Genomic DNA, 15,510 nt, shown 5'->3' with positions numbered 1-15,510 from the left:
CAATGAACATCTTATAGGGAGATACTTTCAGACTGTGTCAATATCCTACTTCCATTAATCTTTTACTTATTAGTTTTAACACAGACTTTTTCTTAATTCCCCACTTTCCATAATGTCTAAGTTTAGCATGACGTTCCTTTTATCGCATGTCTACTGGAATAGATGAAGCCACAGTCAACATCCACTCTGCTCGGAGTCATTTGAGGCACAGTTAAGATCTCAGGAATTCACACATACAACCTCAAGGGCAGGACTGCACAAGGACACACAAATAAAGAGGAAACCCAATCTATCTTTCCTTCATATGAAAACGACAGTGTGCCCTTGAGGGATTCTGAGCTGGCAGCTGGGAGCTGTGTAGCATTCCTTGTCTTCAGTGCTCAGGAAAAAACGGTCCAGTATTGTATAGTTTTATGCCAAAATTCCTGTATTTCACAGCTTAAAGAACTCATTCAGGAGAGTAATATATGTACAGTAGCAATAATATAAACACTTCATCCTAAACACTTTGCTTTAAAATTTTAATAATTTAAAATATTTCATAGGTTATCATTTTTTGGGAAAGACTCCCTTCTCCCCCAAACCAGAATTCTCAGAAGAACTTTTTATAGGCCCTCTTTTTCATGCCCCTCCCGCTTAGAGGTCTTTTTTCTCCCCTGCTCAAGACTTAACGCGCCTAGACTAGGACAAATCTGGTGAAATCTGATACAAGGTGGAGGGATGAGTGAGTGCTCTGCTAGTCCTAGATTTTACAAAACTGTCCTTACCTGCTGTGGAAAACAGGTGCGGACTGAGTGCTCTGTGTAACCGAAAGATGGCCCTTCAAAGACAGCTGTTGGGAGCTTCAGAACTTCCTTCAGAAACTGGTCAAACTTGCTAAATATCATTAAGCCATTGGAATCTGACATCTGGGAGAAAACATCTATGAGAACAAAACCAAATAAAGTCAAACTAGAAAGAAATATCAACTTTTTATAAATAAATGACTCTATGTCATTTGTATACCAGTCAAAAAGTATCATTAAAAATTATCATAAAAATTATCATACAGCTATTACAATTTTTAGTTAATATGTATTCTCCTTCTTATCAATACTGCGCAGTTACTTTACTGATGCGGCCCCTCTCTCCCACCCACTTAATATATACCTAAACATCAAACCAAATAACCATTCATGTAGATCTACCTACCTACTCTTTTTGAGTGTGCATAACTGGATGATATTTAACTTCTTGTTTTATTTATAACTAACTTTGTTCTGAGAAGAATTTGTAGCAGCATGCTTTTATCTCCTAGCATTTATATATGTGTTTATATAAGACATATGCATGTTTGGGTGTATGAATATATTAGCATATTGGTTATGGGGAATGAAATTGTACTTTATTTATATATTCATATGCTAATAATGTAATGAATACCTGTGACAGAATTTGAAGGAAGCATAAAGCATGTTTAAAATATGGCATTCAGTGAGTTCCAAAGTAGAATAAAAAGAACTCCTATAAACTCTTCTATTCCAAGATACTTTGATACTATAAGATCTTATTTTTACCATAAAGTCTGACTCAAGCAGATGGAAAAGAAATTTCCAGTAATACTATTTCTTTATCTTCTTGGAGAGAGTCTCCTCTCTCCAGTTAATTCTTCCTCTCCTCTCATCCATGGTTGGGGAGAAAAAGAAAAATCACTAGTAGCTCAAAATCACTGTGACAAAGAAATGTGACTAAAGCTTTTTTTAAAACCACTGAGCTTCCTTATAAATGAGTGAATTAAATAGGCACAGAAAAATCGTTTCCTGAGGCCTTGCCAACTGTGGCATTTTGAAAAGCCTTATTCTATATATTCATGATGAATAAGAATACTAGAAATATATATGTAATTGATATATGTTACATACAAATATACATTTTTTCTCAGGTTTAATCTGAGGTGTTTATCTTCAAGCACTAGGTGTAAAGCAAATACATTTTAAATATATTAACTAAAGAAAGACAAAATATTAGAATATCAACTCCACAGAGTAACTTTTTGGGCATTAGAAAACAGGAAATTGGGGCGCCTCAGTGGCTCAGTCATTAAGTGTCTGCTGCCAGCTCAGGTCATATCCCAGGGTCCTGGGATTGAGCCCCGCATCAGGTTCCCTGCTCAGCGGGAAGCCGGCTGCTCTCTCTCCCACCCCCCACCCCTGCTTGTGTTTCCCTCTCTCACGGTCTCTCTCTGTCAAATAAATAAATAGAATCTTAAAAAACAAACAAACAAACAAAATGGGAAATTATCAAAGGAATTGAAAGCCTGCAATGTATCCTCCCTAGGTAGCTGTTACTCTGTAACTGAAGAAAAAATACAAAATAGTCATGGTGGGTGGGGAGAGCCAATGAGAGGCTAAAAGAACTATGTGGTCCTAGTGAAAAATAAAGCCAATTAATTAAAAAATACATATTGGGGCGCCTGGGTGGCTCAGCGGGTTAAAGCCTCTGCCTTCAGCTTGGGTCATGGTCCCAGGGTCCTGGGATCGAGCCCCGCATCGGGCTCTCTGCTCAGCAGGGAGCCTGCTTCCTCTTCCCTCTGCCTGTCTCTCTGCCTACTTGTGATCTCTGTCAAATTAAATAAATAAAAATCTTTAAAAAATACATATTAAGTTTCTCCTATGTGCTCCAACTGTCAAGCACTCTGTTAGGTGTTGTGAAACACAACAAAGAATTATGATATACAGTCTTTATGCCCCCAAGAAACTTTCAGTGTAACTGAAAAAAATAAGATACATATGAAGCAAAGAGGAATAAAGTGCTAAATTGACACTAAGTGGAACAGAAAGAATAGAGGCATAAAGATAATTGTTAAGCCTCAGTATTTGTCAAGCACCACAAAGTTACCACAAGTAACCATGGCTAAGGCTGCCTATACCCACCCAGTATTAATTATTTTCTTGTTTCTTAGTAACAGAACATTTATTTTATTTTGTGCAACAATGTAGCCAATAACTAAGAGATTGAAATTTACAGCCTCCTTTTAGCAAGTGGTGGTCATGTGACTAAGTATTAGCCATTGAGACTACCATAGATGAGCTGTGAAGGACCTCCAAGAAGGCTGGTTAAGGAAAGCTGACTAAGCTGGAAAGCATGCCCTTTTTGCCCTGTCATGCTCTCCCTCCTTTCACTATCTGAAAGGTAGTTACGATGGCTGGAGCTCCAGCAGCCACCTTGGAACATGTGGCAAGTGCAATTTTGATATAGAAATCATGCTCTAGAAGGGTAGAAAACAAAGGTAGAGAAAGTCTGGGTCCCAGATGAACTACCATATCAGTCCTGGACTACTTAACCCTGGAGACTTTTTCTTTTTTTTTAAGATTGATTGATTGATTGATTGATTTGACAGAGATCACAAGTAGGCAGAGAAGCAGGCAGTGAGAGAGGAAGGGAAGCAGGCTCCTTGCTAAGCAGAGAGCCCGCCCGATGCGCGGCTAGATCCCAGGACCCTGGGATCATGACCTGAGCCGAAGGCCAAGGCTTTAACCCACTGAGCCAACCAGGCACCCCTGGAGACTTCTTTTATATGAGAGAAAAATAAACTTCAACTTTCTTTCTTTGTTTAAGACACTACTATCCTGGGGTTTTGTTTTCAAGCAACAATCCCTAATACTAAGTGCTACTATACATTACTAAACATTACCTCATTTTACACTCATAAAATGGTAAGATACATGTGTGTACATGCAATTACTTAAATTTTATTAATAAAGAAACTACCTTAGAAGGGTCAATTTGCTTAAGGCAAAAAAGTTGGTAAGTACCTAAGTCAAGATCTAAAGCTATACTTCTCTGACTCCAAAGAAATCCCATCATACCACACAGCTTTTTCAAAATATAGTTTAGAACAACTACAAAAACACATAGGCAGGAATTGCCAAGAAAGTTCAAAAAGAAAGGAATTTAGAAGCTAGGCCTTGAAAGGTAGAACTTGGAATGATGAGATCAAAACAGGCTGGAGGTGGGTGCTGGAGGACACAACCAGAGAAGGGGAGGAAACTGTCTATGGCCACTTACATTTGTTAGGGGAGGTAAGTAGGAAACAGTGCACTAAGTGCATTCTTCAACAAGAAAGTTAATTTAGATTGAGAAATAAAGGGAAATAAAGACAGAATAAGAGGGGTGTCTAGGTGGCCCAGTCATTAAGCATCTGCCTTCAGCTCAGGTCATGATCCCAGCGTCCTAGGATTGAGGCCCGCATCGGATTCCCTGCTTGATGGGAAGCCTGCTTCTCCCTCTCCCACTTCCCCTGCTTGTGTTTGCTCTCTCACTGTCTCTCTGTCAAATACATAAATAAAATCTTAAAAAAAAAAAAAGGGACAGACTAAGAAAAGTATCTGCTATGAAAGAAAACTTAAAGGGGAAAGCACTCTGAATTTGGTTTAGAAACTCTTACATAGGGGAGAAATATTTAAGAAAACTCAGTTTCAATAAAATTGGACTCTTAATGACCAGTAAAATGGATAAAAGAGGAAGAACAGGATTGGAGAAATCAGCTAGTAAACCCTGTGAATAATGCACAAATGAGGTAGCAAGTGTGTGAACTTCAGCAGTGACTGGGCGGGGGGGCGGGGGGGGTGTCACCTCCAAGATATTTCAATGCAGGAAACTACAGCTAATGGCAGGTTGGGTTAGGGAATAAGAGGAATTTAAGAAGTTAGGATTATTCTAAGTTTCTAGTATGGGAAAATGCTGACTGGAAAAAAAAAATGAAGATAAAGATATTTAGCTTTGTACATAAGTGTATTTGAACCAACCAGCAAATGTCCAGGTAGAACCATCCTGCAGGGCCGCAGCTCAAGATACAGAGCTTTGAAGATATTGCCAAGTATGTGAAGAATTGATGCCCTTAAGTAGGGGAGCACGTGGTGATGTCATTTTTGAATAACTGGGTGCGATTCTTACAAGGAGGAAAATAACCTGAATGAAAAAAAGAGTCCGTAGGAGATGTGGCTAGGTGCCTACGACTCATTGTCTCTTTTCCCCTGTTGGCTCCCCAGCTGAACCCTGTGCCGAGAACGGCAATGTGCTCCACTGAAAAAAATAACTTCCCAGTCTCTTTTATACACTGTAACCCCGAAGTGGATTTCTGGGAATGCTTCTGCTTTCCTGACAGAGGCATTTCTTTCTTCTGTCTGCCTGGAAAGAGAATGTGAGGCCCATTCAGCAATCACTTACGGTCGTAAGGAGGAAAGCCACACGGCGAGCAGAACAAGAGGATGGAACCTGAGTGTCTGATGACATCCTCGAGTCATGGGACCAACTCTGACTCACCAGGCTCTGGGCTTATTTTTATGGGAGAAAAATAAATTCCAGTATGTTTCGGCCACTGTTAGTTTTTTGTTGTCACTCAATGTATTCATAACTGATAAATTAGCATGTGATTACATTTTGCTCACTAACTACATGGTAGAAATATTCAAGATGGGAAACTAATGCTACCCAGTACATAAATACATGTATCTACAGTTTCACAACCACAAAAACATCTGTGTGTACATCCGCACCAACAAATCAACACCTGACTCATTCAGAGGAAGAAAAGGGAGTGACTGGATGACAAAATGACTAACATCCCCCTCAAAAAAGTATTATTTTCTGTTACACTTGGTTACCATGTTAAATAATATATTCAGAGTAGCCAGGTTTTTAAAAATTCATTAAAAAAGAAACTATAACTTAATAGGGCCACATTATATTTACAAGAGAACAAGCAGAAACATGTTTCTTTGATTTAATAAGAGAAATATGTCTAGAACACAAATTGAAGGTAGAGTGACTTATTATTTCCGGAGTTACTGGTTTACAACAGTATTTTTTTTTAAGATGAGGCTTCTTTTACCTGTAAGAAAAACAGTATAAAATTCCTGCTAATTTTTTTATCTTAAATGAAGTATAACAATGAAAGTTGGTGTGATTTACTACACACAAATAAAAAGACCTCACCAAAGAAATAAATAAAAGACAATAAAATTTAATAAAAAAATTAAACTAATTTCTCTAATTAAAGCCCTCAACGCTTCTGGCATCAAGGGACTAAATTACCCCCCAGAACTCTGGTTAATTTCCCCAGTAATTCTCTTTCTATTTATACACCTCTGAAAGAAGGTATGCTAATTCCCCATTAGTTGTTTCCAGAAAAAAATGTAGGCTTTCTCCCTTGTGAAAAACCCACAATCAAGTCCCTAAATACTTATGTATACACACTTTAAAAAAATATTCTGTCCTTTGTGTAATGGCAAAATAATGCTACCATTCTACCATCACCACATATGTGTCCATTTTTTTTTCTTCTTCTGGTGATAATGATCCTGGTTTTACTCACTGCATCTATCAACACTTTTTTTTCTCCCCCCATAACCGATCACTTACTTTTGTAAGATGACAGGGTTGTTTACAATAAAGTCAAGTCTATAAACGGAATACCATTTTCTTTTATATGTTAGCTTTCTCTGGTACCTGACTCTCCCGGCCTATCATCTTTCTACCAACTATGTAATCTAACCCACAGAAACATGTATATACATTTGCATGTTTATAAATACCTATATGTAACCAAATCCAAGTGAATATTTTATTCCCGAACTCATGAATATTCCTACATCCTTCAAGAAGTCAGAGCAAGGCTGAAGGATAGGAGTCAGCACGCCTTGGGCCTCTCCGGGGAGCTGACTCAGCCAGTAACTACTTCAGACAAGTCTCAAGTCCTCCCTTGGTTTTGTTTTTCTTTTCCTTCTTATTGATAAAATACTGATTTAGGACTTATCTCTTACTTGCTTCCAGTTCTAGAACATTTTGGTTATAGGAGAAATGCAAATGTGAACATCACTCATTGAGATTAAACCATCATTTCTGTCTAATGACGAGAAGGGTTGGTTAGCAGAAACCAGGCAGGGTAACTCTGCAGTGACAGGCAGTGGGAAGACTATTGCAGAGGAGGCTAAATTTTGAACGGGTGGATCCGTTTAATTATAGCTGCAAAGGATGGCCTCTCTACAGTCTGTTAGTGCAACGGCAAGGAAGCAAGTGATGGAAATTCGGTGAGAATGGCCAGTTCTGAGCACAAGCAGCAGCTCAGATCATCTTTTCTCCAGCTACTCAAAGTGTGGTCTATCAAAACCATGCAAAATATTATTACAAAGACATTCTTATGCTACAGCCCAGAAAAAATACCTGTTATCATTTTGGTACACTATTTCTTTCTTTTTCTATGTGCATAACAAATTTTTGTCTAAAACTATATTACATTTATGCATTTTGATGTGAATCCTGTTTTTGAGAACATTATAGGCAGTCATGTGGGTATCCTGCTATAACTAAGCTCTGAGTTTTGCACACTGTCTCAAGTTTTCACATATGATAAAAAAAAAAATGCCATAACAAATATACATAAAATTTAGTATACTCTGATTAATTCCTCTGGGTAAACTCAAGAAATAGACTGAGTCAGTGGATATGGGTATTTTTACAGCCTTCCTGATACACACTGTTAGACCGTCCTTCAAATGGTAGCACCAGGTTTTTAAAGAATTTAAAAATCAACTACATGAATCATCTGCTCCTATCTTTTAATGCAAGACAGATGATGTCTGAATAAGAGACTAAGTTTCTTAGAAAACAAACAGCAGAATTGGACAAAGTAAAAAAATCACATAAGTTAAATGACAATTAAATGACAAATCATAAATAATGGGCTTTACAGCCTATAGATTTTGTCCTCTGAGTTATTTTTAGGGTTTCTGACGTTACTGAGTTTTGACCATGCTTATAATTAAAGTCTGTATTCTTACTGTAAATCACTGGTATTTAGAATCTGACCCTAAGTTAACTGTGAATCTAGGATATAGTCCCTAATGGCTACAACAGTGAATTATTTCTATAAATGAGCGCTCACTGGGGACAGAAACTCTCTTAAGAGAGACCTGAAAAATCTAATCAAGAAATATTTCAAGCTTAAAGTACAACTATTGTTTAAGTTGTTCTAAATGCTATCTTGACCCCAAAACAAGCAAACAAAATATACCAAATAAAAAAGGGGGAGGGGAGAAAATTACAGGGGAAAAAAATCTAAAATAAAAGGTAAAGTGCAGGGACGCCTGGGTGGCTCAGTCGTTAAACGTCTCCCTTCAGCTCAGGTCATGATCCCAGAGTCCTGGGATCGAGGCCCGCATCAGGCTCCCGGCTCGGCTGGAAGCCTGCTTCTCCCTCTCCCACTCTCCCTGCTTGTGCTCCCTCTATCACTGTGTCTCTCTCTTCAAATGAATAAATAAAATCTTTAAAAAAAAAAAAAAGGTAAAGTGCAAAAAGATCAAAATAAAAGGAAGAAAAGTAGAAACATGAAGCTGTATTACATAAACATGAAAAGCTCATTTAAAAGGAACATTAACAGAGATAACAGCAGAGAGTGTGGTCAGGGGCGGGAAGATGGAGAAAACAAGAAGTAAGCCAACGGAACGAGCCGAGAGAAGGTGCTCGAGAGATGTCCCAGTGCAGGACAGTGCTCTAGCTTGCTTCTGCCTGTGCTGTTCCTCAGCCATTGCAACTAAGCAGGACACAGCTGGGACCCAGAAAGCCAGAGAGAAAAGGATTCCTACAGCACCCAAACTGCCAATCCCACAACAAAAGCTCCAGTCAGCTACACACAAACCTTAAATAGGATGCTCAGAAATTTGCTTATGTTTTCTCCATATTAAATGTAAAACAAAAGCAAAGAGAGATTTCTAGAGACTGATACTCTGATAATCCTGTCGCATTTATCAGTGATAAAGGGGACACACACACACCATCACCACTGTCGCCACCACCAACAAAAAGCTCAAGAACGGAGAAAGTAGTCATCTGAAAACATCCGAAGGGACAAATAACCCACAGCCTCACAATTAGCTCCAAATGCAAGAAGATGGCATCCCTGAGCTATGAAAAATATGTAAATTATAACCAGTGAGCTCTGTATGAATCAGGATGGACAAACCACATGTAAACGGGTTTCCACTCTGGATGATTAAAACTAAGAAGTGGAGACAGGCCTCAATACCTGAAAATTTTCCTTATGTTAAACATCTCATTCTCGAGCCAAGATAATTAGTACAACAAAAATAATGAAACAGAGCTACAGATGGTCAAGAACTATAATTTTGAACGTGAAGACGATAAGGAAACCATATTTTAAATCTCTCTGCATGATATGAACACGGTAATTAGTGAGCTAGCACGGTTGGTGTCTCATCCACCCGCACCTGATGTGCAATGAGTGATCTGGCATTCTGAGCACACAGAACTGTCACGCCAGCCTGCGCATGTGCCCTCTGTGTCACCTGAATACTGGTCACTTGTATTTCTCCAAGAGCTTCAAAAGCCACATTAAAACAACAACAACAAAAACCCTGGCATCACCTGGATCCCTTCCACATTTCACACAATACTAAAATTTGCACTTTTTCACTAACAGTTACAACAGAGAACTGCAGCAATTTTAGGACTCAATCTACAAATGATATTGGGCAAAATTTTGGCACTTACACTGTGCCAGGTCCCAGCTCAACGATGTAAATGTGGCAGATTTAACCACAGAAACTTACAGACTCCAGAGTTACCTACCATGCGGTTATATCACCGATTTTCCATTTTTCAGCCACTTTCTCCAGTACTAATAAAGATAGCAATGTATATTCTTTACCTGGTGTCATTATCATTAAAAACAGACAAAATTCCAACATTCTTTTTCTTTGTGTTTGAATGAAATACAATTTCATCCATATTATATTATCTTCCTCAGGCGAACACTGTGCTAGAATTAATACCAAGAAATTTCAGCCTAGTATTTTGAGATACCATGTGAAAAATACTCAGAAGAGTATTTAATAAAACTGTAAGTTTTACTACTAAAAATATATTTTACACTGCAGCTGATTTTGAAATGAAGATAAAGCAGATAACAGCTGACCAAACACATTATCTAAGACCTTAATCCTTTAGAATATTTATATCTATATCCGGTGAGCCATCCAGCTTTCCAACTTTCGATGTCATGGTAACATATAAGAAAAAGCACAGAAAATAAATGTACCTATCAAGTCATCTGGCCCAAAAGCCTGTGCTTAAATCTGACCAAGTCTCTAGATCTTCCAATTAAAACAAAAAATGTGGGACACAAAAGAGCATCATGGAGATGTGATCATGAAAATCCAGTCCATGAGCAATGCTATATAGGACAGATGACCCAGTTTCTTCAACAAAGCAATTCATAGGGTATCTCAACACTTCATTAAAACCCACAGCTTCAATCTCACCTCCCTGAAACCTGTCAGAGTTTCTTCCTTACAGCATGGCACTTTGATCACTGTACTGTATCACGAGTGTGCCTCCCATTACAGGATTAGTCTATGGAGCACAACAAAGTAGCTTAGAACAGGGCCAGGAAGCTAGACAGCCTGAGCTGAAATCCCAGCTTCGCCCCCTCAGTTAACTCATCTATAAAATGGAGAATATACAACCTGCTGCTCAAAGAAATTTCAGCATTCAGTGAGAAAATATATGTAAAGCACTTAGCACAATGCTTGGCATATCTTAGACAGTAACTATCTAATGAATGAATAAATGAAAACCATACACAAAAAAATTAAATAACTCTGAATTTCATGTCCTTTGATTTCATTTAATCTTACAGTATCTAAGGAACAGTAAAATGACAAGATGGCCAATGGTAAGAAAAAATTTAGGAAAAGTAACTGAACAACAACAAAAAAAGAAGCAAAAAAGCAGGCTCTAAATTTCTGAATAACTGAGCTTAACTCTAAGCTACTAAGGAAAGTTTAATCACAGTAAATATCACCCAATGAAGAATAAACTTATTTTAAAAAGGGCTAATCTTGACCAAACCTAGTAAAAATAATTATATTTATTTTCTAACAAAAAGCACTCAACATAATCATCTGCAAGCAAAATTTTTATCATATGGAAAGCATTTTAAAAGACTTTTTAGGGGCACCTGGGTGGCTCAGTGGGTTAAGCCTCTGCCTTCGGCTCAGGTCATGGTCTCAGGGTCCTGGGATGGAGCCCCGCAGCAGGCTCCTGCTCAGCAGGGAGCCTGCTTCCCCCTCTCTCTCTCTCTGCCTCTCTGCCTACTTGTGATTTCTCTCTCTCTCTGTCAAATAAACAAACAAAATCTTAAAAAAAAAAAAAAGACTTTAAAGTGAAACAAGGGAGACAAACTGTAAGAGACTCTTAATCTCACGAAACAAACTGAGGGTTGCTGGGGGGTGGTGGGGAGAGATAGGGTGGTTGCGTTATGGACATTGGGGAGAGTATGTGCTACAGTGAGTGCTGTGAAATGTGTAGGCCTGGTGATTCACAGACCTGTACCCGTGAAGCAAATAATACATTATACGTTAATTAAAAAAAAAAAGACAGAAAAATAAGACTTTTTAAAGGTCAACATTACTGTTCTGAATCTCTTCAGTTTCATTGCTTTATCCCCCCCCCCCAAAAAAAACTAAACTAAACTAAACAAATTAATTCAACCAATTTTTCCGTCTCAACAGTAGGTGGCATAACGTACATACTGAGCCAGCTGCTACAAAGCGAACGATGTAGCATAAAAAGAAAGGTTCAATATGGCATCATCCAAAATTCTGAAAACATTAACTTAAAACTGTTCAAAGGTCCTGATTTGAAGATAGAATTTTTCAAATAATAGGAAAGTACTTACATCTCAATTTGTCCAGCATTTTTCCACCACACATGGTTGCTAACATAGCTTTAACTGAAAATACGGTCAATTTGCCTCGGCCCTCACTGCAAAATAAATTATATTAGAGACAATTGCTATCTGGAACCACAAAAGCAATCAAAGGTATCACTAAATATCAAGCAATTAGTAAGCTGACCCTTACCCTAATATGCTACAATATTACCTTGGATTTTTAGAAACCTTGGGGTTTTTTCCTTTGTAGAAATAAGCCCTCGTGTATGTTAGGTAAATAGTGTTAAAACTCCCTGAATTATTTGGAAAGGAGCTTTACAAACATTCTGCAAAGAAATTTCTACTGGCTCTGTACACAGAGGCCAAATGGATGAACCAGAAGTAAATTTCGCCCATGAAATCCACAGCTGAGTTGTTTTAAGCATTCAAAACTGAGGCATCACCTTGTCTGAATAATTCAGAAATGTGTCCTCCCACCATGATAACAATAGTTTATTGTTATGTACTAAACCCACAGGGTGCACACTGCTATAAAGATTTTATATTACATTCATCTTTGTTTTTACTGTGACAGGTTTATGTGACACCATGTGTTTATCCTAAGAAGCTTGACGTATCTGTCTCAGATCCTCCCAGGCCACCACTGTGAGAAAGTGGCGGGGAAAGGATGGTAATATTAATTCTTTTTCAGGGACTGGAAAGATGAAATGTGGAACACATATGAATTATCCAGAACAAGGCTGCACATCACCTGCAGAGCCAAGGCAAAGTCAGCAAGGCCCCCTGACCTAACATGTCCACTGCTCCGTCCGTTCAGCACGCCCTGGTTTCACAGCAGGTGAAAACCTCACTGGCCAGTTTTTAAAATCATCACATGCAAACGAACAATGGGCTTTTGTGTTCACTTTATGAAGCATGTGCGTACAAAGTTTCACAGTAACATAGCTTTACAATAATGAGAATTGTACCATCTTAGTTTTGAAAAGCAAGTGTCATCCTATCTACCTTTACCAATGTTCCCAATAGAGTGTCTTCCATTTTCCAAAACTTTTATACAGTAAGAGCACACCTGGAAGGCAAATGGTCCATGAGCCTGAAGGTTCGTAGTGCAAAGATCTCCAGGAAATACTAATGTTTGTTACAGTCTGATTTTCACCTATTACACCTCACTAAGGTTATTCATAAGATAAAACAGGAATCCCTACAATGAGGAAAAATTAGGATGGGGTTTTTATTTTATTTTACCTTTTAAAGATCTTATTTTAAGTGATCTCCCCACACACAACGTGGGGCTCAAACTCACAACCCAGAGATCAAGAGTTGCAGGCTCTACTGACTGAGCCAGCCAGGCACCCCAGGATGGGGTTTTTAAATATACAGTTCTCTAGAAATAGAGAATAGAGATACAGATACTGCTGCACATCTTATAGGGCATCTGCCAACAGAAGGACTACACCCAAGTCAAATACCCACTGTATTGGGTATTGTTATATAAGTAACACGAATAGCTACAAAGAACATCAACTAGGAAAGGTAATGGATTTCTAAGACTGATACAGAACTTTAACGGTGGACATTTCTTTTTGGTCACCAACCATCTAAATCCTAAGTCTGTATTTAAGCATGCCCGATCTTCTGAGTCCGATACACGTCCCACCACCAGAGTGTGAAGGAGGAAGAAAAGAAAACCTCACCTGTCTGCCTTCCCATTTTCTTCAACACTAAGACATGAGCACATGCCACAAGCTCCACTGGTAAGATGCACCCACTTGAGACCAAACAGAAAATGATTGGCTTTTAGAAGCTGGACCACCCCGGCCACACCATCCAGCTTCCGTGAAGCTTCCGGAGGCGGCCGAGACGGACTCCCCCAGCAGCGCCGCAGTCCAGCGGCCGTGGCATTTAGAGCACAGGCAGCAGACATGTCTCCGTGAGACCCGTTTTGTGACACAACTGTGAGGTATATTTTGCTTGGCAGTGTGATCATCAAGCCCACTTCCCCAACCTTCTCAGAGAGTCTGCGGGTCACACAGATCCATTTAACAGATTAGCCAGAGGTGGCTTCTATTGCCTACAGCTAAGAATCTTGATGGATGCGGTTTCTATCCTGACGTAAAGCAGCCCAGAAAGATGAAGCAACAGAGAGAACATTCCTGAAGCCCAGAGTGCAAGGAGGCAAGCCTGATGACCAGCAGGGCAAGAACGAAGATGAAGCGCACCAACAGTAGATGAAGCCTTGATCCAGAGCGAAGGACATTTTTTAAGATAAACTTGCTCTAACGTTTTTTTGTACACACTGATTTCATGATGTGAAAATATCCAGAAGAAAGTAAAAAATAATCTTAGAAGAGGTTTCCGTAAAAATCAGGCTACCAATGACCTCTGGGAGAAAGGAAAGCGGTAACAGAAAGGAACACACCAGGGGCTCCCGGGTCTGAGAGTACCCTGTTCCCCCACCCACCAGAGTGCGTACATGCGGCATGGGCTCCAAGGTGACATGTCACACTATGCTTCATTTTAGGTCTCCTTCTGTAAGCATCTCCTAATTCCCAATAAAAACTGTTTAAAAAAGGGGAGCCTGGGTGGCTCAGTGGGTTAAAGCCTCTGCCTTCAGCTCAGGTCATGATCCCAGAGTCCTGGGATCGAGCTCTGCATCAAGCTCTCTGCTCAGCGGGAAGCCTGCTTCCCCCTCTCTCTCTGTCTGCCTCTCTGCCTACTTGGGATCTCTCTCTCTGTTAAATAAATAAATAAAATATTTTTTAAAAAACTGTTTAAAAAATGAATCCTGGAAAGTGAAGGTTACCATTTCAGCTCAGGTCATGATCCCAGAGTCCTGGGATCGAGCCCCACATCAGGCTCTGTACTCAGCGGGAAGCCTGCTTCCCCCGCTCCTCTGCCTGCCTCTCTGCCTACTTGTGATCTCTCTCTCTCTGTCAAATAAATAAATCAAATCTTAAAAAAAAAAAAAAACTTTAAAAAATGAATCCTGGAAAGTGAAGGTTACCATTACTGGACACAGCTAATGGTTTAAGGTGGAAAATGAAGGGAAACCCACAGGTTAAAAGACATTTAAGATATATAAACTGCATGCATATAATTTTTCATAATAAAATGCATAAAAAGAACAAAAATATTAAAAATACCAAGACCCAGGCCCTATCCTTAAATGCCCACTGAAAGAAGACGGGCTATTTATGCTATCATAAAAAGAATGAAAAATAATAGTGAAAGATAAAGATTTATATGCAAGATAGATTACTAAATTAAAAAAAAAAAAGGCAAAGCATGGAACAAAATGATTGCTCTAATGCTATCTAGCATTCTATGAAAAGGATGTCGAAAAAAATAACACTGGTTGTGTCCAGGATGGAAAGAAGGCAGCCAAAGGAAAGCAAGGCAGTGTGGGCACTTCTCACTTTTTAAGTATTAAATGGGCTTATGCTAGAAGAGATGGTTCTCAAGTCAATAATCTTAGGAACACTAGAAAAAGAACAGCAAATTAAATCCAAAACAAGCAGAAGAAAAAAATAATATGCTTAAGAGCAGAAATCAGTGAAATTAAAAACAGAAAAACAACAGAGAAAAATTAATGAAACCAAAAGCTGGTTCTTTGAATAAATGAATAATATTGATATATCTCTAGCCAGACCGACTAAGAAAAAGAGAAGACACAAATTACCAATATCAGGAATGAAAGAAGGGTTGCTAACCATGCATTCAACAAACATGACAGAAATGAGGAAATGTTATAAAGTCCATAAATTTACAACTTAAATGAA

At 38.8% G+C, this 15,510-nt stretch overlaps 1 protein-coding gene across 2 annotated transcripts in view; it reads right to left on the bottom strand.

Moving 5' to 3' along the window:
- DTNB (dystrobrevin beta) overlaps positions 1-15,510 on the bottom strand; it is a gene marked incomplete at its 3' end in the record, with an annotated part of 122,573 nt that overhangs the window by 51,888 nt on the left and 55,175 nt on the right. For both annotated transcript variants that reach the window (XM_080814469.1, XM_080814470.1), the window contains 2 exons: positions 11,738-11,823; positions 768-922 (listed from right to left, as the gene is read on the bottom strand). In XM_080814469.1, the coding sequence (XP_080670595.1) occupies positions 768-922; positions 11,738-11,823 (241 nt within the window). The remainder of the gene's footprint in view (positions 1-767; positions 923-11,737; positions 11,824-15,510) is intronic.

Source organism: Martes martes (assembly GCF_963455335.1).
Source record: "Martes martes genome assembly, chromosome: 9".
NCBI lineage: Eukaryota > Metazoa > Chordata > Mammalia > Carnivora > Mustelidae > Martes > Martes martes.
This window is presented reverse-complemented; position numbering and strand designations above follow the sequence as displayed.